Genomic DNA, 27570 nt, shown 5'->3' with positions numbered 1-27570 from the left:
ACCTGTTGATAAGAGAATAGGGAAGGTCCATATACACAGAAGTGTGGGAACAGAAGGCTGTTCCAGGAATTCCAGTTTGACTGGACAACTAGGAAGCACATAGAAAACCATAGAGGAGCTGCATAAGGTATGGGGTGGAACATGAATGACTTTACATTCCTAATTAAGTAGAAACTTTAGTTATGTATAACAGCTGGAGATTGGAGAAACACCGAAGGATTTTCATGTCAGGAGAAGATGATCAGATATCACAACTACTTCTTACTGTTTACTCAATGGATATCTTTATCTTAAATATTTTCCTCATATGTCAGGAAGCAATGCCGTTTTCAGTGGATACTGGAAAGGGTACCACTTATTCCAGGAAGTAATATTTGATCAATATTCACCATTTTTGGTATTTCTACTATGTTTTGTTAGTATGATACAATTTAGACAAAGACAGTAGTTACAATTTTTCATCAGTGGGATGGAAAAAAGCCTGTTTTATTAATTCTTGAAAGAGTTCCTCACTTTGAAAAAAGGGATATCAATTATAGACATTCTCTCTTTCATGACCATACAATGTAGAAAATATGCTGCTTTTAACAATCACAGCCTGCCAAGGAGGGTGGGATGAAACTTGTAAGATGCTTGGTGTGATTGGAAAACTAAACTGAGCAGTGAGTTGGGCTAGGGACTAATTTTAATAGTGAAGAATCACTTGTACAGCTTGTGTAAGGCCTTGGGTTTTATCTTTAGTATTACAGAGGTAGGGGAAAAGTAGGCAAAATCTCTGGGTTTCTTGTAAAAATGCCCTTATTGCCTTCTGACTTGGATCTTCTGTTTTATTTTCTAGGTAAAAGTATCCCAATTGTTAGGTAGATTTCAACTTAGAGAGTTTACAATGAAGTGAGCTGATTAGGGGGCAGGGAATTCAGAATAGAGGCCATTGTGGCTGAAGGAGGCCTGGGAATAAGTGAGTTCTGTTGAGACAGTGTCTATGGTGAAAGGAGGAGCTGAGAAAGAGGCATTATAGCATAGAACAATTCAGAGTGAACAGAGCATCCACTATCCACTATGTGTTGTCATACAATGATTGTGATGTCAGTCTGTAAGAGATGGTACAGAGGAGGAAAAACACATAAGTGTGCTAGAGAATCCCAGGTCACCATCTATACTTTACAGATGTGCTAACCAAGCCTCACTAATTAGACCATGCAGTGGTCAAGGGATAGATTTTGTCTGTATTCATCTCTGACTCCTGGTGCCACACAGTAAGTGACTAGTAAGGATACTGAGTAACAAGTGAGCAAAGTTTAGAAAGAAAATCATCTTTCTTGACTGACACTCACAGTCATCCATTGGACTGAGCACAGGGTCCCCAATGAAGGAGCTAGAGAAACAATGATATGAGCTAATCAATAACCCCAGAGCCCCCAAAGACTAAACCACCAACCAAAGAGTACACATGATGGGACTCATGGCTCCAACTGCATATGTAGCAGAGGATGGCCTAGTCAGTCATCAGTGGGAGGAGAGGTCCTTGGTCCTGTGAAGGTTCAATGCCCCAGTGAAGGGGAATGCCAGGGCCAGGAAGGGGAGAGGGTGGGTTGGTAGTAGGGGTATGGGGGAGGAAATGGGGGTATTTTGGAGGGGAAACCAGGAAAGGGGAGAACATTTGAAATGTAAATAAAGAAAATATCTAATAAAAAAAAGAAAGAAAGGAAACCATCTTTTACTATATATTTAGAAGCTATGAAGCAGAACATGCATTCAAGGTCTGTAATTCTTCTAGAACACCATACAATAAGGAAACACATTAGAAAAAGGTTGCATCTTAGATCCTGTAGGCAAAGAAGAAGATATGGTACTGGTAGATATGGAATAAGAGGAGCCTCATTCCCTTAGGCCACACCAAAAGGGCATCTAATTCTTTTCGTGTGTGTGTGTGTGTGTGTGTGTGTGTGTGTGTGTGTGTGTGTGTGTGCGCGCGCGCGTGTGTGTGTGTGCGCGCGCACGCGTGCGCGCGCGCGCGCGTCCCTGTCTTTAAAGGAATTTTAAAAGGATGTATTTGAGCAACTGAGAACCATATGCTTCAGTTCTGAGGCAATCAGAACAAAAAAAAAAGATTCTTATTACATCACCCAAAACCCACACTGAAAGAATTGAAAGTCTATCTGGTTCTAACAGAGACCAGTTTAGAGCCCAAGGTTACTGTAATGTCACTCTTATACTATTATTGGCAGAGTCAGGGTACAGCTGCTAACCATTTTATGTAGGAAAACCATTGCTGTACTAGAAGGTGTGTTTATAAGTATCTTCACTGGTGTACCAGAAGGCAAGTTTATAGGCATCTCTCACTTTCCTTCCCTGTAAGGTAACTGATCCTACTTGTTCCAGCCTAATGCATACATTTTTCTTCAGATATTTTAAACTTTGAGGATTGTTTACTCTCAATATCTTTTATTTTCTTCAGACTCTCAGGAACAAACATTTGCCTAGAAGTAATTATTTTCAATGTTTTTTCTTCTCTTGGGTCAGAATGACAAAAAATTCAAACTTGTTCCCAAAATTAAACTAAAAGCTATAGAAGATGTTAAAAAAATAAAAAGAATTGACCTTAAAGTTGAAGAAAGAAACAATGACTATAAGAGGTAGTTTACACCCAAACTCCTAATAACCTGAGACCAAGGCTGTATATGCTACTAACGAACGAGGCTCTGGGTGAAGAATAAAGTGCTGTGGAAAATCAGAGCATCACAGACTGCTGTGGCCTGTGGACAGATTCATGAACATGAGTGAACACAGATTATGCCAAAAGTGGAGGGAAGAGTAGCCATGTTACAGGAGGCAGGGGAGTGGCCTAAGGCTGAGACCCTTAGGGGAGAGCTTGAGTGGAAAATGCACCTAAGGCACTTTATATTAAATCTCTTTTGACAGAAAGCCTCTGTTTTTGTTACTTAGTTCATTGTCAGTTGGATTATTATCCATTAAAGATTTCAACCTATTCAACAAAAGACTTTCTACTTTCTCAAAGATGACATTTCCATAAACTGACTTACTTTTCTTCAATAATTAGTGAAAATCATGTAGAATTTTAATTCAATCTGTCCACTCAATGACTATTTTTTCTATTAATCACATGTGAAACAGTTAAGAAAAACTAAGGCTCAGTCTTTAAGAAGTCACTTCAGATTATGGCTATTTAATGGATTTAGAATATAGGAAGAGGCCAATAAGTGTTTGCTCCAATAGAAGAAGTGAGAGAAAAAGAACAAAATAGAGCTAGATGCGAAGTAATGCAAAGCATCATTTAAATAGTTCTTTTTAAATCCCCTCCTTAGGGCAGGTGACCACATCTAAAATCAGCATAATGTACACTTCTATTAAAAGCAGCATAATGTACACTTCTATTTTCCTTCAGATCAGTTATGATGGTTGCCTTTTTCTGAAGCTCTGGAACTTTTCAATATTTCCTGTGTTACAGCATGAGCAGTCCCACTGTTTCTTCCAGGAATAACCAGAATTGGAAACAACAAAAGATAGCTTAGGGGTGGGAAGATGACTCTGGATAAAAGCACCTACTAAGTCTGATGACCTGAGTCGAGTCTCTGGTACTTAGATGATGGAAGGAAAGAACCAATTCCCAGCAAGTTCTCCTCTGACTTTCAGATGAGTGCCTGGGTAAATGTACACACACACACACACACACACACACACACACACACGAACATACAGACACATGCACACATACACACAGAGGAATGCATACATACATGCACTGGTAACATTTTTTTTGTTTGTTTGTTCAAAGATAGCTTTGTGGTAGCAGGGGCTCCATCTCATAACACTGTAAAGGAAACAGTAAAGAATCCAGGGAAATATTTATAGTCATCTAAAATGAAACACTGACTCTATAGAAAACCTGCTGACCTAGAGGAGAAAGGAGGAGAACAAGGAATGTGAAGAGCAATACGCAGTTATTTACAATAACAAACTCCTTTCTCCCAGTGAGATTCCAAGGAGCAATAGGCTGGAATCCTTTGCATAAGCAAAAGTTGAGTAAGATAAACATTTTAGACACTGCCTGAGTCTGGGAAGACCATCAGCATTCCAGACTCCTCTGTATTGCTACATGGTGTGGAAGGAAATGCCATCAGCCTTGACACCAAAATGGTCTGATCTCAGGGTGAGTTTGGATTCTGCAAGTCTCTCTGAGTTTATTTTTCCATCTTTAAAATAAGGGTAATTGTACCAGATTCCAAAGGATGGTCTCAGATTAAAAGTAGTATTTTAAAAGAAGCTTGACTAGGAGTCTCATAAATGGTGGAAGATCAATAAAGTGTAGCTTACTAATTCAGCAACCAAAACAGGCTTACATTCCTCATTCCACATTCTTATGTGAAAAAATCAAGCCTGACTTTGCGGAGGTCCAGAGGGATGGTATCTCATTGTGTCCTATGAAGGTGATTAATCTACCTGTTCATTTCATACAGATCACTGCCTATGGAACATAGACACGTGAAGGAATAAGGCAAGGGGCTTTCATGATCAAACACGGTAACACAAGGTGGTGGGGAGGAGGGTTGGCGTAAATTGTTTTTTGTCTCAGTTCTGCTGTGGACTTTAGTTCCTCCTCTGCTTTGGTCACTCCTGGTCAGTCTCCAGTCTTATTCACTCTGAGCTAGCATTTTCTTCACAGCAGCTGAGTTGGTGGTTCTTAGTTGAAGGCTCACTAAGGAAATGGAAAATTTGATCAAATGATCTTGTTCCACTCAGTACAAGCTTCTGTCCTTATACTTGGTATGTTTTGGATATATCCAGGCATCATGCCTCATTGTAAATGGAAATATGGATTTCAGAGAATTTCAGGTTTTTGATTAAACATCTATAGTACAAATGGAGAGAATTCAAGTCTTCCACTACACAAAAGGAAAGATCTTTTCATTTTTAGCTATTGATATTTACTATGCCTTTGAAACCCACAATATATCAAGAATGGGCTTTCTTTACAATTTAAATCTATGCAGCTGTTGGTGAGATCTGTTTTTTGATCAGGAAACAAAGTGGCAGAGGTGGACCTGTTTTTAGTTTCTATAACATATGAGAGTTTCAGAAACAGTTAAATAACTCAAAGACTAGACTTTCCATTTATATAACTCAAAAGCAGAACAATTTTAAGGAAGAACTCCAGCTTCCAAGAGAGAATCTCTGATTGTGAAGTTTTGATAAAACAGTGTCTGGGTATAGCAATATTCGAGTACGTGAGGATTCCCAGGGGTGTTGGCAGCAGTGACTGCTTTCTACTTCATTTCTCAAAATTTGGTGGTAAAATTACAAAACATATCTTTAAAAACAAATCAAAATCAAAGAGCAGATATGTAGGCTGAATTCTAGAATCATTCACTGCAGATCTCAGAGAGTGAAGAGCAGAGAGAGGATGAACATGTGCAAAATGACTTCCATGTCAGTGGTTAGTGCCAGTAACTACTGGGACACTTAAATAGAGATGTTATTTTAACTTGGTGACAGCATACAGGAGCATCTTCTCCATTTTTGGTCTTACCAGGCACTCCAGCTTGGATCCAGAAGTTAATATCAGTTCCTTCTCCATTATTAAAGACCTTGGTGACATTGAGGGGTTGCAGGAGACTCATGACTTCCTCCATGATAGCCCGGGCCTTGTCACTGCCGGTGAACTGCAGCCCAGTGGGTAAGAAGGTCCCTGAGTCAGCCTCCATCACCAAACTGTATTTGGAAACATTTGCCTAAATAAAATTTAAAAAGAGATAAATGTTTGATTCCCATCTGCTGCTTCTGTGCTCTTTAATAAATTACCTTCTTACAGATTGTTGTCAAAATTATATCACTCTGCCCTGATCAATACCTACTCTGTGTATTTCTCCGTGGTTCTAAGATGTATAATTTCCTATCCTGAGGTTTGCCAAGCCTAAGAGTTGACTTGAAAAGTTATATATATATATATAACTTATATATATATATATATATATATATATATATATATATATAAGCAAATGTAATAAAATTGCTCAATTATTTTTACTAGCAATAATAGTTTTTGAACCAGTTTTCTTAAGGCATTTCTGTACTAGAATGTGCTGTGTACTCTGCTGGAAGAGAAAAGTAATTGTCATTCTTACTCAACTATGTTCCCTGTGTGCTGATGTTCAAATGTCTTGCTGCTCTAGCAAGACAATGCCCACTGGGGCAATAGTGTCACAATGTTATGAGGATAACCCAGCACGTTCTGGTTTCAGTTCTGCTACAAGAGATGGGACCCATCTTTAGTGCCATTATCAGACCACAAACCCATGGCCAGAGACCTTGTAGCTCCTAGGGGAGAATTGGTCCTATTATTCTGCTAATTGACATGGTATTAGGCTGACTTCTAATAACTCATTGTTATGCCCATTGGTTAATACATCTTTCACTTCTCATCACAGAAGCTTCTATTTGTGTAGATGGTGAGTGTTACAGAGAGCAACAGCAGGCCAGGGACAGAAAAGAAAAGACTACAGAATTCTGAGTTCTAGATCAAATATACTGCACCTCATGCTTCCAAAACTCAGGAGTAATTGCCTGGGGCAGAAAAACTATAAGAGCCAGATGTGGTGGGTGACTACTATGAAACAGTGTCTTCTGGTCACAGCAGGGCACATATGAACTCACAACAGTTGTGACAGCATATACAAGATCTTGTGCAAGCCCAAGTCTGACCAAATCCCTAGCCTTGGAGTGACTGGCAATTGTTAGCTGTTGGAAGAAAAATAGTCAGTTTTCTGTAATAGAATAGTCCCTGGTAAGTTGATCATGTTCCAGTGGAAGGCTACATATTCAAGGATACATGGGCCAGACAAATTAATCTTGATGGAGAAAAACAAAAGACAAATTGAGAGTGATGGATTTGAGGAGCATTGGGGAAGGAGTGACTATGACCAAAACATATTGTACAAAATTCACAAATCAGTAATAAACTTTTAAAAAATAAGGTTAATAAACCAGGATTGTAGTTATAGTTGTGTCCTCATTTAATTTTCAGTGAAAGTTCCAAGGTGCTTATAATAAATGCAGCTATCTTTGCTCTTAGATTTAGCTACTGCCTTATGGTACTATCATTTGAAATACTAATGTGCAACGTATTTAAATTTATGGTCTATATTAAGGGCCCATTTAACTGTATATTGCTGCAAGGTCAGCAGGTGGACATGTAATTTGGAAGTCCTAATCTTTTACTCCACTTTACCTCTACCCCAAATACTGCAGGAAGGAGAAAAGTAAAATTATAATATATCTTCTAAATGAAAGTAGAATTGGGAGAAAAGTGTGTGGTGTGGATATAGCCCAGTTCTGTCTTTTATGGCTTTGTGTCCCATCTCCAGAGGGCCATTTCTAATTTCCCAGTCACAAATCTTTACTTTTAAGTCAGAAATACAAAGAATGCAGTTTTAAAAATGAATAGATTTTAACTTTTACATGATCATAATACAAAGTCTACTCAGCTAGAATTTATTATCTCTGCTAATAAAGTAATTTAATTAAGCACAGAGAGGAGTGAAAATGCAAATAAAAACATCTTGCTACACAATTTCCTTCCAATTAGGAATCAAAGCCTAAAATAATAAAACTTCCCTTCAAGCCAAATAAAACAGGATGTGTAGAGATATCAGCAAACCAGAATCCTGGCATAGTAGAGAGATGCTTGATCTCCATTCATGTATGGTTCCATTAGCTATCGCTAACTTGAGAGCAGTATGCTATTGTTTTCTACTTCTGTATAAACATTGCCATATGCTTCCTATAAAGGAGCAAGAAAACAAGCCATCCACCATACATCACACCACCTTTTCTTCTATCATGACGTCATCTTAGTCTTGGCGTCCAGGGACAGTGTTGGGACACCACTCTGCAAAAACTAACTGGAATGAACTACTGCCACACAGGGATGTGTTGTCATATATGCATATTTTTTGTCATGAGCAGCTTGCTATAGGTGGAGAAAGCTGATTACTGCCAGTGACAGGAAACAAAGCCATGCTCTAGGACTTGCCCCCTTCTCAGTGCATGGGGCAAGAGATCTGTCGCTTGTTTACAGAGCATAGTGAAAAGCCTATTCTTGAGACAAAATGCTTGGTTGCTGAGATGACCAACTCTGATTGAAATAAATTGGGATATCCAGAGGAAAGTCTAAAGAGCTCAAGGATAAGTTAGGATATGATCTGTAACCCGCACTGCGCTCTTAATAAGCTGTCTATTAGGAGCTATGAAAGCGATTGCTCATTATCATTTAATGTACATAACCCAAAGCAGAGAAGTGCTTCTGTGACCTCTTAGCTGAAGCTCTCAGATCAGTCACCACATGCTCCGGGTCAGGGTTCACAGCTATCGTATGCTACAATCTCATCCTGCAACGTGTCTTTTCCCTACTGTTGCCCCCCCTTTTTTTCTTAAGGATTAAGCAACTTGGCCAAGAGAAATTTGGTTACCATTAGCATTCTTTGGTGGCAATGTAAGGTTAAAAAGAAGGAAACTGCTGAAAATACATATTGAATATTTTAAATTGCTTGCTTTATAGCATAAGCACAAGGATGATGTGTGTATTTTTTTGCTTTTATAAAATTCCAGGCAATTCTTAAAATAAAATAGACCTGTGCTCCATAAATTATCCTTTTCTCCATAAAATTGGCTTCATTTTTGTTTTATAACTTAACTTTCTCATACCATAGAGAGAATAATTCATGAGAAAATTATAAGAAAATATGTCCATTTTTCCACGTTTTTCAACATATTTTTGGTTTTTATTTAAAGTGACACTAAAACCTCCAAATCAAATGAAAAGAAAGGAGTTTCTTAATTACTTGAATTAATAGTATAGTCTCCTCACTTTAATCTTCGAAGAAGATAGATACTATACTGACATGGAGCAGTTGGCCCCAGCACAGCATTCTGGCTATTAAGGCTTCACAGAGGATGGGGGCAACACTGTTTGGTCAGGTGGTAAGCTCAGGGAGAATGTAAACAGCAGACCATCTCCTGTGTGCTGGGAGGCTGCAAGCATCTGCAGCTGAGCCAGACACTGTGGTTCCAGGATGAAAGGTGTTGGCTCTTTACAGAGAGCTCTGATCCACACCCAGTCCTGCCTGGAGGCTGGGTAGAGAAGCATCTCTTACTGTAGGACATCAAGAACAGGCTTTGCTTTCTGGTCAGGTCTACCCTGGAGCTCAAACTTTGTGTTCTTTTACAGACTCCAGCATTTGGTGTTGAGCAGCTGTGGGTACTCAGGGGAGATGTAGAGGAAGATTAATGACAAGGTTGAGTGTCACATGTTATTTTCATTTTACAACTAAACTACCTGAAGCTTGAGGAAATGGGCAGCTTTGGGTAAGTTACATTGGTACTAAAATTGCAGGTACCTATTTTAGCTTAGCCCCTCATCATACTGGAGATAGGAGCAGAATGAACAGCTCCCTGAAGACTATACATGTTATTCAGTATGTGTGCTCAGAGGTATTCTACTGTGGGAAAATCCTTGTCCCATTTTTACAATATTATTTGAAGTACTTTGGGTTTGAATGAATTCTCCTCCTGTGTTAGTCAAGTCCAACAATAGCCCCTAAGTGTATTAAGACACACGATTCCTCCATAAATGTCACTATGGCAACCATAATGAGTCAGCAGGCTAAAAATAAGTGCATGAGCATCAGCTAAAAGATATATTTTAATTACATAGAAAATAAGATCCTATTAGTTCTAGTATTTAAAAAAAGGAAACATCTAGGATATTTGATAAGTAGGCTTAAAAGGGGCTTATATGTCACATTAATGGTTTCTACCTCAGTCTATAGTTTTATTACTGATGTAGCAACATAGCTGGTGAAAGTCATGAGACTCAAGATTTCACAGTAGTATTTTGATTCCTTCTGTGACATACATTGGCCCAGTACTTTATGTCCCTGGCTTTATGTTCATTTCTGCAGCTATAGAAATGCTCCATAAAGTGGCTAAGGCCAGCTTTCTCATTCTCTACCCCTCTAAATTCCTTCCTGCCTCATTACACTCATCTCTACTAATTCTCTTCCTTCTCCAGGTTCAGAGGTTAGAACTGATTTCTCAGTGAACACTTTTTTGAAGAAAAAGGCATGGCTTTGTGGTTGATGGTGAGGGTATGCCAAGTAGCAGAGTGTTTTCTGGTCAACTTCACTTGCCCTGCTCTTGGGAAGCCTACTTCAGCTTCTTTAAATGTTTCTAAGATTACTTCTGGGTTTATTTTCTTATGGCCAGACATGTCATTTTAAAAAAAAGTATTAGTCAAGGTTATCTACAGGAAGAGAACTAATCAGAATGAATGTCTGTCTGTCTATCTTTCTATCTATAGACAGATACATATGTGTATAAATATGCACATATATAAATGTATATAGGAAATTATATATATATGATATATTGCATATTTTATATATAATGGGGATTTATTAGAATGGCTTACAGGCCGTGGTCCAGCTAACTCAACAATGACTGCCTATGAATGGAAAGTCTAAGAACCCAGTTGTTCAGTCCATGAGGCTGGATGTCCCAGCTGGTCTTCATAGTATATACATACTGGAATCCTAAAAAAGTAGGCTCCAATACCAGTGAAGATAGGGTGAGAAAAAAAAAAAAAACAGACAAAAAGAGCTTCCTTCTTCCATGTCCTTTTTATTATAGGCTGCCATCAGAAGGTGTGGTTCAGATTAAAGGTGGATCTTCCCACTTCAAAAGATTTGGATTGAAGGTTTATCATCTTCTACCTCAAAGATCTGGATTAGAAATGGGTCTTCCAACATCAAATGATTTCATTAAGAAGAAATACCTCCCAGGTGTTTCTGATCATTTGGGTTTTAGTTAATTCCAGATGTGGCCAAGTTAACAACAAAGAATAGCCATCAATAATAGTCATAATTTTCTTGTCTTGCAAAAAAAAATAGACTAATTTCTACTTAAGAATCAGCATAATCCAACTCAGCTCATGACTTTTCTTTTTCAAGAAAATAGACGGCACTTGTGTACTTCGTGGTTCTGACAGCATCCCCATATGCTTTATTTGTTCAAACACCTATACTACTATTAGTTAAGATGTGAAATATAGCTTAAAATTTACTTTCTGAATGGAAGCCTGACAGGAGCATCAAGGCTCTCAGTCCCCTAAGTGATCTCCGAACCTTGTGAGACAAGCACACCACAGCCTGATCTAATATGCTGGCCTGTTGTACTTTATTACATTTGTGTTTTCTCATTTTGATACTGTAAAAATTCAAGGTCTCCTACAAGTAAAGTTCCTAAGGCCACATTAAGAGCCAGGAAATGCTCAAGAGCCTAGAAGAGGCACGGGGCAAAGCTGTGTGTACCTATGCTGCATCCCCAGCGTAACAGCAGCATGTATGAGAAGCTCAGTAAATATTGCAGGGGAAAGGTGAAACTGGGGAAGTTTAGGCAGGAACCCACTGGTAATGAGAGGACACTGTGCAGCTCTATCTGTGGCTGATGATGTAAGTGGGAGGCTAGAGTGACACCCTACTGAGCTTTCATTATTTTGCAAAAGAAAGCCAACTTGTAGTTCCTTGAAATAGCTGCTGCTGGACCCTCTTGTGCTCATTTGTAATCTAATGAGCCACTTAGGAGGCTCAAAGAGGAGGATTGCAAATCCAAGGTCAGCTTGGGCAACTGAGTGAGTCCTTGCCTCAGTAAGACCTGAGGGCATGGCATGGAGAGATGGCTTAAGAGGTTAGGAGTCTTGGATGCTCCTCCAGAGGATCAGAATTTGGATCCCAGAACCCAAAAACATGTCCCAGCCACCTGAGCCTCTAGCTCCAGGAATCTAATGCCCTCATCTGGGCATATGCAGCATGTGTGTATGCATCCATCAATAAAAGTGAAAATGCATTTCTAAAAGTTCAAAGAGGGCTGAGTATCAAGCTCTGTGTAGACGTCTCGTCCTACTGACCAAGGCCCTAGGCTTAATCCTCAGAAGTGGGAAAAGAAAAACTCAGCAGTGATTTTTTTCCAGGATTCATTTTTATAGGGATTTATTCTGAGGCTCTTTATAATGATAGGTACTAGATAAAATAATTAAAGTCTCCAGGGATGCTGTTAAAAGGTACAGAAACCCTTAATTTTAAAACATTTTTTCCTATACATTGGTTATCAATTAAAGTGAAAGACAAAATATTAAGTCTTATTTTACTAGAATGTTTATTCCTGGGGAAATATGTTTTTATTTGATAGCTATTAAGAAGAAACTGAGGAATGGGTGACCAAGCATCCCTATTAGCCCTGGGCAGACCTAGCTTTCTCACCTATCTCAGTATGATTATTAATGGGACCTCCTTTTCTCTTGCAGGGATATCTTAGTTTTAACAGTAAATCATATTGGTGATCTGTGAAGTGTGTCATTTACAAAGACCTGGATAGCATTGCAGGGCACCAGAGCTCACCAGAAGACCCTGACTGGTTACCTCTCATGTGATGAATTCTAAGACCATGTGCCAAGAGTAGAAGGAAATTATGGGAAAGCCTGGGTCAAACTCTGATAGACAAAGTGATATTAGTCCCAAGAAAAAGCCACTATTCTGGAAGTTCTGGTGAATTGAGAATTATGTTTGTTTACAATATAACCCGAGGTCCTAGACAAGAGGAACCTTGAAATACACAACAAAGGAAGAAATGGATGAAGTGGCATTGATTTCTGCATCCAAATATTGCTCTTGAGATATATCAGTTTACAAGAGAGGAGCAAGGTATATAAAGTTTGAAAGCATAAGGCAAATATGCTTTACAGGTAGGCTGCCCACAAATATCAACTGCATTTTATAGGCAATTACAAAACATTCTAGGCCTGAGATCAAAAATAACCATAAAGTCACAAATGCCAATTGAAGTACACTTGGCACTTGGCCTCTGCCTGGAAATATTGCTTTCCCTCGGCTTCTGGGATCTGAAACCGTCAGCTCTCTTTGTGCCTTACTGGATGCTCTTTTTCCGTTTTTACTCTTTTACCAAGGGCACTCTGCCCTTGGGTATTGGGTGATCAGAAACAATATAAAAGCACCTCAACTTCCCTCAGTTTATGCTTAATCTGCTGGGAATTACAACCTTTTTAAGTGATTCTACTTTGTGATGAAATCTCTCTCGTGGATTTCACATTCAGATTAATATAGCTGTTCATGTATCAGTTTCCTATGCTGCTTTAGCAAATCACTATAGTTCAACAACCTGCAATAACTACAAAAAAATGTTCCTTTTGTTATGAAGTGAATCTCTCAAGTCTGAAGTCAAGATGCTGGTACTGCTGATGAGCTCCATCTGGAAGCTCTGAGAAAGTTTTTTCATTTTCTACCCACCAGATGCTGTCTACATTCCTTGGCTCATAGCCCCATCACAAGCCTTTTCTCTTCCTGTCTGTCATTACATAGCTTCTTTCTGCTTTGGTCTCCTTACCTCTAAGGAGGAATGACTTAGTAAACAGCAAAAGCACTGAGGTCATTGAGTCTGGAAATGTTGACAGCCATTCTTGACATTACCTTCCAAATGGAGTCTATCCCCAATCCTGTTGTTCTACTTTCAATATCCACCTGAACTCCAGCAACCCTGGCTAGCATCACTGTGCTGAAGGAGTGCTAAGGTAGTGTCCAGATCATTTCCACATTGACCCCTCTGTAGGGATGGTTCTGATGCTAAGGTCCTGTTCCTCAATTGGTTCTTGATCTATCAGTAAAGATCCCATAGGTCAATTGCTGGGCAGAGAGAATAGGCGGAACTTCCGGATTCCTGCAAGCAAGCGAGCAGATATAAGAAGAGGGAGAGAGAGAATTTTCACCTTGCTTTGGAGGTAGAAAAGCCAACCAGCCATGCGAGATCTTGGGCAAAGCAATTACAGGCTGCTTCTACAGACGGGAGGTTGAGGGTGTTGAGGTGGGAATAAAGATGGCTGAGCAACTGAAATTGAGTGCAGATTTAGGGTGCTGATCTGGGAGTACTGGGAAGCGAATGCTGCTTGAGGTAGATTGGAGGCGTCTGCTTTTCATCTGCAGATCCAGTATTCTCTGGGTCAGGGCTGGTAGCTTGGTCTGTTCCTGGAGCTTAGGTGGGGTCGCAAAAGCTAGATGCAATAACCCTCACCATTCTGCAGCCTCTTCTGTGCATAGGAATCTTGTTAATGAATCTGTGCCAGGGGATGTTACTTTTCCCCTTAAATGTTCCATGTGGCTTTCACCTCAGAGTACCATTGCTCTTCATGCCCACACCCAACTACCATGGCAACCTACCCCTTTCCCATCCAGCCATTTTCAGTTTCTCATCATTTGCACTAGTTCACTTTCTCTGACTTCAGATTTTTCTCACTCTCCCTCCAGCTTTCTGCCAGAAATGTCATCTCTTAGACTTTCTGACTACCTCTCATGAATTAAGGCTTCCACCATTGCTCTTGATAAAATTCTTTACTTTCTTACGCAGCCTTCCTTTTTTCCTTGAACAGTAAGAATTCCCTTTTATTATGCTCCCTTCCTTCCTCCCTCCTTCCCTCCCTCCCTCTTTTCTTTCTTTCCTTCCTTCTTTCTGTAATGTTCTTACCAGACCTTTATCCAGGATAGCCCTCTGACTTTTTCTAACAATATACTCTGATGACACATGACAATAGCCTACTTCAAGAAGCTTGTGACTTGAACATGTTTTATGTAATAGTAGAAAGTCCGCCACAAGAAGGCTTCATCTTGTGTAATAGTCCTATGACAGATATGTACAGAAACTACATTAGAGAGAGATGTCACCTGTGAAGAACAGTCTAGTTGACAGCCAGCTCCATTGTTCATATACACAAGTGAGACCAACTTAGACTGACCAGCTAGCCAAGTGACCAGATGAACATAGCCTACTGGCCATATGGTCTAGTGGATAAAATGAAAGACACTCAGTTAAATAAGCAATTTTAAAGAATTTAGAAGCACGTAGGTCCTGTAATAATATTCCAAGGAATCTGGAACAGCAGCAAGAACACATGCGCTCAATAAAAAGGTGTTGAATGAATAGATATCTATTACTACTTCAAAGAAGATATATGAGTTTAGATACAAATTGGGTGGGTGGGCAAGTTAGAATTTTAGCAGTAAATAAATTAAGAAGTCAGGCTTCATTTTGTTCATGCATGATCATCTCTCTTTGTTGAGTACATGTGTGACCTCTGAATCTTGAAATGCCTAAATTCATTTTTGATTCTCAGGTTTCTTCAGTGAAAGAATGGAAGAGATGTCATGATTAGGAAGGAATCTGAGGAAAGTGCTGTTAGTCATTTGGTTTATAATTCAAGAAGCCACAAGTTGTCTATAGAATATTGAAAATATTAATTTTGTTCATGCGTGATCATCTCTCTTTGTTGAGTACATGTGTGACCTCTGAATCTTGAAATGCCTAAATTAATTTTTGATTCTCAGGTTTCTTCTGTGAAAGAATGGAAGAGATGTCATGATTAGGAAGGAATCTGAGGAAAGTGTTGTTAGTTATTTGGTTTATAATTCAAGAAGCCACAAGTTGTCTATAGAATATTGAAAATATTAAAAAGAGAACAAGCAAGTTGTCTCTAAGATTATCCCTAACCAAGGAAGCTGACTAGCTTTTTGGAAGGGACATACTGGCCCATCTGATGGCTTTAAGAGGTCAGTGGCTACAGATATCTTGGTGAAAGTGATTCAGTCCTTGAACCCTTCAGTATATTCTCAGCTCAGCAGCAAAACCATCATTTGACCAGTTGTTAGCATAGATCATAAGTCTACTCTGCTCAGAAGTCCTCAACTGTTTTAATCTGACTCAGAGAAGTGGTCCAGGAAGCTTGACTAGACTCAGCTGCTTCTTATTAGTGGCCCTTCCTTTTTGCTTCTTTCTTTTCTCTGCTCAACTTTAAGCATAAATGTTTCCTTCCTGTTCTCTTGAGTGCCAAGCACGGTCCTGCATCAGTATCGTTCCCATAGCTTGTCGCTTTTCCTCCACTTTTCTGGATTCCATGCTGACATTTTTATGTCTTTATTATGGCAACACCACTTCACAAATTCTTCTTCATGGCCCTCTATCAAAGGTCAAACACCCTCCAATATCCCTCTCCCTGCCTTGTCTTTCTCTTCATTCAGTACTCTCCTTGTCTGTGTGGCCTCTGACTTATCTAGCCACTTTATTATCAGTTGTTACATGACTGGACCCCAAGAAGAGGGTAAACTTAAAATAATATCTGGCAATTATGAAGCTTGAGATTATATGTGTTGAGAGAAAGAAGAAATACATGTATGCATGCATCTTTTGTGTCTAAGCACATGCATGTATATAAGACACTCATATATATAAGCCTAGTTGTCATGAACACAAAAGCAAGTCCTATGTTGGATCTTGGTGATCAAGGTGACAATAACAACTTTTTAGTCCTTCTGTCCATTCTTGCCACAGTTCTCAAGCTTTACTGTGTATTTTATAAAGGCCCTACAGTATATAAGGTTTGATAGAATATTATAAATGCTAAAAATCAGTCCTTCTACTCACAGAAGTTGAGAGCAAAAATGTAATTTCTGTAGGTTGGGAGGACCAAGGATAAAACACACGATGGGAAGAGTGACTAGTGGTTGCTCTCGTTAGCTAGAGACAAGAAGTCCTGGTAAGCTACTGTCACAGGCAATTGTGTTATCAGGCATATTCTATGTCTTCCTGAAGAGCACAAAAAAGGAACTTGAAGCTCCTTACACTAAAAAGAGCGATGTGTTTGAGGAGATAGGACTTTAACTATATTTAAATATTATGCTTTTCACCCATGTATCAAAGCGTTCATATTACCCCCTTTGTAAGTATGACTGTACATTTTTATGTGTCAGACAAAAATAAATTTAAAAATGAAACAAAAGCACAATAAAAAGAAAGAAAAAGTATGGGAGATAAGTCATCTACAAAGGCCCACATGAGGATCTCTGTGGATGATGAAAATGTCCTGCATTATCTGAGATGCTGCAAACAACCTTGTTAGAGTTTTAGAAGATGTTGCTTTGTGGAAAACTAGCCAGAGGCACATGAAAGGCATTTTTTATCACATGGGAAGGAATTAATATTTTATTAGAATAAAGAATAATGTATTGTGAAAGCAATTTTGTAAAAATACTTTATGTAAGCTATTTGGTATGAAGTTGCCTTTAAAAATGATTATAAGTTATCAAAACACAAGTGAAATTTGTAAGGTCCTTTTAATAAGGGAATGATAAGGTAATCTTACTTGGAGGCTGAGTAGCAATTAGTTTCTCCTTCTTAGGTAAAGTCTGGATCAAGCATGACCTTGGCAGACCCTGTCTTTATTTCATCACCTGAGATGAACCCCACCTTGTGTTAGATTTACTGAAATGAAATGGCTTCCACTCGCAGGAGGGCATGGTGATAAGCAACAGGAAATGAACTGCCTCATGAAATTTTAAATGGTATTTAAAAATATTAAAAACACATTTTTAAAACCTTATGGTTTGTTATGTTAAAGTTGGTACAACATGAGGCTAATAACACTCAGTATAATCAGCAAGACTCAATTACAGGAACCAATAAATGCGTCCTGGGACCACCGAGAGCTTTAACAATTGCTTTTCATACTCCCTGAGTTTTAAAGTAGTCAGGCAAAATCAAGGAAAATAATAAACAGATGAAGCAATTTGACTTTGAAAAGAGTTAAGATGACTTAATAGGTATATTTTAGATAAAAGAAGTCTAAGGAATTACAGAGATTATAGGCAGAGATCCAAATAGGTGTTTGCAATGAGCTAAGGGGGATGAGGAGAAACAATTTCCCTTCTCTGAGAACAGTAATAAACAGAAACAGCAATCATCAGCAGGGAGGAAGAGAAAGTAGCTAAGGTAGAAAATAGCTTCAAATGTGCTAGAAATAATGGCTGCTCTGAGAAGCCACCTGAGGAGAACTTGGGAGTCTAGAGGAAGAAAAGCCCAAGGTGAGGGAAACCAAAAATCAGTCAAGCCACGACCCTGCCCTGGTCCTTCCCGCATTTCTGCCTCCTTCATTCACTGTCTCTGGTGTTTGAAGACTACAGATAACTAGGCTAGGTGTACGAGTAATCCAAGAGGTGGCTGGCCTCAGGATAGAGTGGATACTGCAATTCTCATGTCCCTTGTGACTGCTCACCAGCAGCAAGTGCTACCCTTGAAGATGTGCAGGTTCTAATGATATGCGTTTTGGCCAGGGGATGAAAAAAACAAGACGCAAGTTATTTAGCTACTCTGTCTTTGGTTTACTTGTAAAAATGAGGGACTATTCATCGTTATCTTGCAGGTATATTAAGGCAGAAATTCTTAAACTGGGCTGTGCTTGGGAATTCATAGATTTGGGGCAGATCTGGGAACTTGAAAAGGCAATACTTACATACTTATTTTTCCTAAAGTGCAACAGGAGTTTAGACTTATTTAATATAATTTGTTGAGATTACAATATAATTATATCATTTTCCATTTTTCTTCCCTCCAAGTACTGCATGGGACACCTACCCCTCTCAAATTAATGGGCTCTTAGAATTTCTTTAGATTATGGAGGTTAGCATCAAACCACATAGAGCCTGTCACCTTGTCAGCTACAGATGCCACAGATATTTTCATGATATCTTAGGTATGTGGCAAAAATAAACCTAAATGTTCATCACACTGAATTTATGGCAACAGTTTAATCATAAAGTTATTTAGTAAAGTTTAAGCATCACACATACAATAACTATAAATTCAGCTTAAAAAATTAGGTAACTGATTTTTAATAATGTTTTTGTCCTTATAGCTTTGTGCTTGTTATTGTATATATTCACTACCAAAGTGGTTCAGGGCACATGCAGTGGACATAGTTCTCTGATTATTGAGTGGTAGATTTATTAATAATAAAGAATAACTGTTGCTATTTTTATTCTTGTTTTATTCCATAGAATTATTCTGTACTGGACACTGTGAATTGGGGTCTTGCTTCTGTTCTATTATTGATGAAAGAGTTTGTCAACTACCTGATCTTTCGTAGGTTCATGCCATCTTTAGCAAAGGAGTAATTTCTCTGGAGATTCTGAAACTCTTTTACATGTATATCATATGCTTACTTTGTTCTATTGAGACTTATGATTACTATCCAGAAGAGTAACTCATAACTAGAATGTTAAGTCATATCCCAGGAAGGGTACCTTTGAGAGGGAAAGGAAACAATTATAACAATATAATGCATTGAAACTAGACTATCTTCAGGAAACTGGGGGAAAAATGGGGCTACTTAAATGCTTTTCTAAAAAAAAAAAGGAAAGAAAAATTATTTTTCTTTTCTTTTCTTTTCTTTTTTTTTTTTGAGACAGGGTTTCTCTGTGTAGCCCTGGCTGTCCTGGAACTTACCAGTCTGGCCTCAAACTCAAAATCTGCCTGCCTCTGCTTCCCAAGTGCTGGGATTAAAGGTGTACCCCCCCACTGCCCAGCAAAGTATTATTTTTCTGATAGTTTGTATCTTTCATTCCTATTACTACAAAACTCAATAAACATGCCCCACAGCGCTTTGATTATAAGATCCACATTTTCCATCAATTTTAACATTTTGTAAACTGGAATGTAGTTTGTATTCCATGGGACGTTGCCAAATTCCAGATAAGGAAACAACCTGGGCTATGAGTTGATCCTTACACTGCCCATTAATGTGCAAAGTTTCTCAGTGGGGAAATTCATTGCATCCTCACTTAAATTCTTTGTACTTCTGTCAACAGAGATCATTGAATTTTAAACCTGAGTTCCTAATAAGTCATTAAAATTTTTCATAAAGTCTTCATGCATACAGAAGATTGTTCTTTCTACATGAGGGAGAGTAATTGGAAGAAATTGCTCTTTGGTATAGATTCTTGATTGTCCAATGGGAATAAAGACTAGTGGCCTCAAACAGGCCTTCAGAGATGCCTCCTTGTTGTGTTTTTGAAAAGATGAGGATGTTTTGTATAGTGAGGTATGGTGAGGTGGGAGAGGAACCTAGGCAGGCCCAGGCTGAAGCATCCCCTCCCCTGAGATAGCAACAATATCATGGGTATAGTGTAGAAGAGAGCTAGAGAGGGAGGGGGAGAAAGAGAGAGAAGAGGAGAGGAGAGGAGAGGAGAGGAGAGGAGAGGAGAGGAGAGGAGAGGAGAGGAGAGGCCTGCCAAGAACACATGGAGAGAGGGAAGAGGAGGAAGGGGAGAGAGGGAAAAAAGGGATTAGGGAGAAAAAAGAGGCAGAGAGGCAGAGAGAGCGAGGAGGGACCAGTCTCTTTTATAGCAAGCCAAGTCTACCTATCTGGATCCAGATAATCTGTCCATAGCTCCCTCACTATTTCAAGATAATTTCAAGACTATTTAAAGATTTATTTTTATATTGAAATTCATGGTCATGTATGTGTGCCTTTGTGTATATACCACGTGTATGAATGCCTGTGGAAGCCAGAAAAGGGTGTCAGCCAGTGGGTATGGATGCTAGGAACCAAACTCTGGTCCTTTAGGAGAGCAGCAAGCTTTGAATATATAACTGAAACATATAAAATATAATTCATTTAAATAGAAGTAAGATGACCATTTATAAGGCAACTCTGAGAATCATATGTAAGAGAGAGATACAGATTTGCTCATTGGAGATGCTGGTAGATACCTCGCCATATCTCTTAGGTCCCCGTCAGTAATAATTTACTCAGGAAAGTGTCATTATCTTATTTGAATGATAAAAATATCTGCTGGAAAAGGTGTGCATAATATATAGATAAACATAATGGGCATTTTCCACAAATCAGAATAGTCATGAGAAAAATGCAGTTTATTTTATTTGAAAATTTCAACATTAAGGGCCAGAATAGCTGGCTCTCACAAAGACACTGTGAATTTATTACTTCACAAGTGCCACTTCCATATAATGAAATAATTAGGTATATTTGCATTTTCAACATTTTTGTACAATAGGAATGTCAGGATAATTAGGCATTATAAGCATATTTTCAAGACATGAAGGTAGCAGCTTTGTGTATAAGTGAATATTCTTTCTTCCTCTTCATTTGCTCCATTCTTGGGCTGGTGATTCAGAAAAGCATCTTTAAATAGAGGGTTTCACACTGTACCACATTAAGGTAATTACCCCAAAGATGAGAAGATAAAAATCACATGGGTAGCCAAAGCTTTCCTGACAAATTCTTTGGAAGCCAATTAGCTTACTGTCTGTGGTTTCAGAGCTTTGTTCTGCTCCTGAATCATGGTTCTCATCCTCATTTGCTTTTCCCCTTCAGTGGAATTGGACTCTGGCAGGCTGAACTAACCACCAGGGACATCTCTTCATCACAGCCACCACAGAAGAGTGAGCACCGGTGCGATTTTGGCAGGTGAATATATTTTTTTTCTCTTTTGTGATTCTGAGCTCACTGCCCAATTTTCAGTTCACCTGTCTGTCCATGCAGTTTTACATTGCAACGACTAAGGCAGTAACACAGGTGACAATGACATTTGGAGACACACAGCTTCCTTCTTTTCTAATTGTTCCCCTGATCTTCTAAGTCATAGGCATGCATCAAGTGGGACTGGCCAGAGACATGCTCTGTGTCTGAAAATGTTAGAAAATGCTGCTGCAATGAAATAAATGCCTTTGAGATTTTACAAGATAGCTCAGACAGGAGTCTGTCGAGACAGGGTTTCTCTGTGTAGCTCTGGCTGTCCTGGAACTCACTCTGTAGACCAGGCTGGCCTCGAACTCAGAAATCCTCCTGCCTCTGTCTCCTAAGTGCTGGAATTAAAGGCATGCCCTACCACCGTCTGGCTAGTCCTGTTCTATTTCTATCACACAAATACAGTAAAAGAAGAAAGATGGCCTCAGTTTGAAGGGAGACTTATATATTGTGCACCTAAATTCTATACATACACAAAAGATCTAAACACACATTCATATGTGATTGGTATCTTGTCTCATCTAACTTTTATAGAGCTAAACATGGCGGAATGTCCTAAGGTGCTATCATGAGGGATTCCCCTATCTGAAGAGACTTTTAAATAGTGCGCTGATTTTAACATTTATCATGGCAAAAAAGAATTTTGGGTCATGGCAAGAGTTTGGGATATTTTCAAATTGTATTTTTTTGTTAAGCTAAAAATTTACTTGCAAGATGCACTAAACCAAGAAGAAATTATACATAAAGTCCAAGTGTTTCTGTTGTTTTTTTTCAATCATTATATCAGGATTTTGAGAGTTAACTTCATAAGTAAATGTACACGTGTGTTTTTTAAACTTCCCAGGAACTATACCAGAACAATGCATCAGAAATTAACAGGACAACCTATGCTCAGTGTTTCTGGGCCTTTTATTCTCAAATTGTGCAGAACAGATTCTGCGTTATTTGTGTTTTAAACTATGTACCTTGACCCTTCTTCACTAGTACATTTGCCATCACTGAATCCACCAATGCAATCCACTATGGCAAGTTGATAGACATTGTATTTGAAGATGAGCAGTAGACAAGCAGATAGTTGGATAGTCATTGTGGGTGAAGTCTGGAGAGCTAGGTTCATGCTCAGGCTCTGAACTCAATGGGTTGTGCAGGCTGTGCAGCTTTGAGTGCCTTTCTTTTTTTTTTTATAACCTCACTGAGCCTCTGTTTCTTTGTGTGTGAAGTCAGGACTGCATCACATCATCTGGCAGCTACCTACGTCACTGATACAGTCAGTAAGAGAAAGTGTATGAAGAGTAATTGAGAAGTGATGGCACAGATGACATTGTGTAAAAGTGAGAACCTAATTCACAGTTGTGGGGAAACAAAATCTTTCAGATTTTGAATGGCTTCTTTTGCACTATAAGCCTAGCCACCAACTAACTTCTGTATTACTTGATTTTTAGATCTAATGAGTGGAGCACATTATTTTTTTCTTACATGGAAAAAAAAAAAACAGGCTATTTTCACAAAGTACTTTCCCTCAGACTACAAAGTTCTAATCCCTGACCTTTCCTAATTCAAATGACAAAACAGCCTGATTGCTTCCCATTTGACTCTGGGATATAATAAGGTTTTGGAGGGGAAACAAATCATTTAGCTCTGTGGAATGGGAGCATTCCACATTCTATCAGCCTGCAGTTCATACCTGGAGAGCTGGCCCCACTCTGTCCTGTGACAGTGCCTCTAACTTGGTGGATGAGTTTTATTAAATGATACCATAGGGTTGCATGAGAGCAAATGACACCCCTGTCCTTTTGCTAGTGACAGAAAAGCTGTTTAATTGCCGATTGTGAGACCACGGTCTGCCTTTGTTGAGAGGCCTCGTTAAGCTCTCTGAATGTGAATTGCTGTTTATGTGTGTTCAGCTTTTCTGGGTACAAAAGCTCTTTAGAAAGTGATTTTGAGGAAGTCTCCTGAAAAAGAATTCTGAAACTAATGCCAGCAAACTGCTAGTTGCTGTGGGCAACCCCCAGCTTCTAGAATGAGTAAAAGCAAATGATATGCAAACATTTCTTAACAGATTACAAGAAGACAGGCTTCTGAAAGAAAATGGGGAATAAAGTTCTAATCTTGTGGTTAGGGCGTGTGTGTGTGTGTGTGTGTGTGTGTGTGTGTGTGTGTGTGTGAGTGTGTGTGTGTATGTGAGAGAGTGTGTGTGTGTGAGAGAGAGAGTGTGTGTGTATGTGAGAGTGTGTGTGTGCGTGTGTGTGTGTGAGAGAGAGAATGTGTGTATGTGTGTGTATATATGTATATCTATGTATGTGAATGTGTATCTGTGTGTATGTGAATGTGTATATGTGTATCTCTGTGTGTGTATGTATGTGTGAATGTGTATATGTGACTGTGTATATCTGTGTGTGTGTGTATCTGTGTGCATATGTGTACGTGTATATGTGAGTGTGCATGTGTATGAATATGTGTGTGAGTATGTGTGTGTGTATGTGTACACGTGTTATATAGGTGAGTCAGCAGGAATTACAGATAAGGCCTTATTGCTAAGGAGGTTAGAAAACCAGGCTCCAATCACCACTCTCAGGAGATAGTGATAGAGCTGGGCAGATGTACCCCCAGTACCACAGGACTTGGGTGCTCAATTCAATTTGAATGACTGTTAAGAGAGTACCAGATAGAAAGATAGAGGCTCACAGCAGGTCCACAGCCTGTGGTCAGAACTGGGCCCCATGATTCTACTGCTGTTTCCATGCCAGGGCTCAACAATGCTGGTAGATCTGGGCACTGCTAGTAGAGAGGGTAGAGAGGAGACTCCTCAACCTAGCACTAGGCAGGCTTGTGGTGTTCTGTTCTATCTAGAGACTCACGTCATTTTGGACAGAGCACCCTCTGAAGTTGTATGAGCCACAGAATAGAAGTAAAATCAGTCCTGCTAGATATATACAGCCATCTCCAGGAAGGCTACTGACTAATGGCGGGCCTACTGTTCTCCTGGTCTCTTAGGAAGAGACTTTCTTCTACTTTCCAATGATAATAATTGGGTTTAAAACAAAACAATATATAGACAAAAATCCCTGACTTAATCTGGGATATGGTAAGGAATTAAGGGCCAGGACACACTGTAGTGTTTGTTTCTTTATAAGCCCCTTTTCTGCGTGTAATCTTTTGAAAAAAGATACTTTTAAAATTATATCTTACCATACTGTTACTTAATTTACATCCTGTTCCTCTTTAAGAAATATTGGGTGTACAGAGTGGCCCAGGCCTACAATCTCAGTACTCAGAGACACAGAGCAGTACTTAAGTTCTAGATTAGGCCACATAGGAAACCCTGTTTCAAAAATAAAAACAAAAGTAACAAGAAAAGCTAAGCTGCAGGAAGGGGGAGGGGAGAATAGGAACAGGAGGAGGAGGAACATTTGTTGTTCTTTGTTTTGGGGAAAGGGGGCGAGGATGACCCAGTGTGCAGGGTGAGTGAGGACCTGAGCCAGATTCTCAGAACCAATGTACAGGCCACACATGGCAGAACACATATCAACCCCAGAGCTGGATGTGTGTCAGGAAGAACAAGTGAACCATTACAACTGAAAACTTTCTACTGCCATTCCTAACATTACAGTGGCTCCAGTGTGAGCCAAGGTGTCTCTGGCTGCCTTTGTGATGTCATTTGGAGTGCCAAGTGTGCACGTTGTGTATTCAGAACTAACGTGGCAGGAAAGTCCTGCTGCAGATGACCGTTTCGGAAGCTGTGGACTCATTATCTGCTTGACTTTGATTAGTCTTCAGCAGTTTCCCACTCAGAAACCTTTTGTTATTGCCACATTTTCCGTGACCTCCACTTTCACATAAGCAACTCCGTATGGGACAATGACCCATAATTTCAGAGGCTGTGGTTTAGATGACAGGCAGTAGAAGACAACTTCAGGCAAATTAAAATTGTGCTGGTGTTTCCAAAGTAGGTTGTTGCCTCTGTAACTTAGTGAGGCCTGAGCACATATAATGGGGTAATTTAATCCCAAATGTGCTGACCCATATGGGTCGCTTTGGAGCCCAAGGCACGACACTCATTTCAGATTTGTGCTTCCTGGAATGTCAACTTGATTTTCTTGGGAAATTCATGCACTAGATAATGCTGCTGTTCCTTCCAGAGCAGAACATGACCTGGGTAAGCACAAGGACGCACTGAGGCAGAAATTATTTGTGCCTTGTATCCAACCTCTAGCCAGCCAGTTAAGCAGACTGGATGCAAACTAATGCCCTTCTTCGTGGCTTTAAAGCTAGAGAAAATAAGATGCTATGCCAGTCACAAAAAGGCAGGCAGTTGTTTTATTTGGTTTAGTAAGTGAAGCAGAGAAATCAGGATATTATTTTTTACACGTTTGAAACAATACTTAAGTCAAATCTCACATGCTGTAAAACCAAAATAGGTAATATAAATATTACCCAAGTTGTAGGTAAGGTCTTATAATCCAAGAATAGGGTACAATTCCATTCCAGCTGCCACAGCCTGTGGTTGCAATTAAAGCTATTATTTTCGTTTCTATGTAAAAGAAGACAATTAAGTACAAAATTCTTACAAGATCACTATGTTTTCCCAGGTATGCTATATGAATTATGTGCAAGTAAAAACTACAAGTCCAGATAAAAAAACATACAGAGCTAAATAAAATTTAAACTAATTTTGTAATATGTTTGGTTGATTAATGCAACTAGTTAGACATTGAACAAAAAACACAAGATGCTTAAACGCCAAGTAGCACTGACTGGGACCATGCCTTCTGATGAAAAAGGCTGTGAGCTTGGGAGATTATGATGCTGGGAAAGCTTTGTGGTGACAGAGTTCACCCATTACACTGGTCACATAGATCAGATTTGTTGTTCTTATACCAAGATCTGAAGAAGGATGGAACAATGTCACGCTCTGGTAGTGCCAACTCTGACCACATTAAAAATATTTGGGGGCAATAGGGTTACAAAGTAAAAATTCCTACAAAACACACTTGCCTGATAATGTGAGCAAGTCTCTTTGGATTTGTAACACATCCCTTTTAAAATGAGTTGTGAAACTTAATGTGGATGAGGAAGTTGGCAAAAATTTTACTACTAAAAGTAGGTAATTTTTTTGGATATTTATGTAAGGAGGAAATTTTGTTTCTCAGCACTAGAAACACAGGAAATGCAAATATAATTGCATATATTCATTTTTCATTTTAGCCTTTTTCTGTTCTTAATGTGGTTAGAGTTAAAGTAAGCTGATGTATTTAGAATGATTATCAATCCCATCCCTCATTTGATAAAACCTATTTAAAATATTGCCCTTCTTAATGACTACCAGAACACACCAGTGTTTATCACCCCATGGCTCAATTGCCAGAGGTTTGTGCAATAAATCAGGATAAGCTTAAATATTTTTCATGACAGACTAGAACACATCACTCCATTTTACTGTACTACTTCATGTAATGAAGCCTTCTCGAAGCCAGATTACCTTGCTAATTATAATTATGCTAGAACTTATTTATTTTTTTGTTTAAAATGTAAAAGATTTAAAAATGCCATTAAATCCAGTTGAAATTAATTTAGATCCACTATTCTTTGTATGGTTAGAACATGAAAAGTGACATGCTGGGCTCCTAAGAGAAGGTAGGAGAATAATTCTGTTCCCACGAAAATCTGATTGGACCAATCACATCTGGGCAATCACCATTTGGTTAATTGATTTGAAAAATTGAGAAAAGGATCCTATTTTCAAAATGCAAAGTTAAATTCCACTTCTACAAGTCAACTTTTATTCACAGTAATACAGTGCTCTTTGTATGGTGACATTTTCTTCTAGCAAACATGTTTTGTTTTTCGAGACAGGGTTTCTCTGTATAGCCCTGGCTGTCCTGGAACTCACTCTGTAGACCAGGTTGGCCTCAAACTCAGAAATTCGCCTGTCTCTGCCTCCCAAGTGCTGGGATTAAAGGCATGCACCACCACCGCCCAGCATAATTCACGTTTTAAATAATCACTTCATCAAGAAGCAATATTGCAAAGGGCCTAGCATCCTGCTTAGCTGAACATTTCTTTAGGTGCTTCTCAGCCATTTGGTGTTCATCAATTGAGAATTCTTTGTTTAGCTC

At 39.1% G+C, this 27570-nt stretch overlaps 1 protein-coding gene across 2 annotated transcripts in view; it reads right to left on the bottom strand.

Annotated features, from left to right (window-relative positions):
* Window positions 1-27570, bottom strand: part of Cpq (carboxypeptidase Q) — a 466114-nt gene that overhangs the window by 82140 nt on the left and 356404 nt on the right. For both annotated transcript variants that reach the window (XM_031358720.1, XM_031358719.1), the window contains exon 7: window positions 5549-5750. In XM_031358720.1, coding sequence (XP_031214580.1) covers window positions 5549-5750 — 202 coding nt within the window. The remainder of the gene's footprint in view (window positions 1-5548; window positions 5751-27570) is intronic.

Source organism: Mastomys coucha, unplaced genomic scaffold, assembly GCF_008632895.1.
Source record: "Mastomys coucha isolate ucsf_1 unplaced genomic scaffold, UCSF_Mcou_1 pScaffold7, whole genome shotgun sequence".
NCBI classification, from domain to species: domain Eukaryota; kingdom Metazoa; phylum Chordata; class Mammalia; order Rodentia; family Muridae; genus Mastomys; species Mastomys coucha.
Note: the sequence above shows the minus strand (reverse complement) of the source record. Positions and strands in the feature narration are given on the sequence as shown.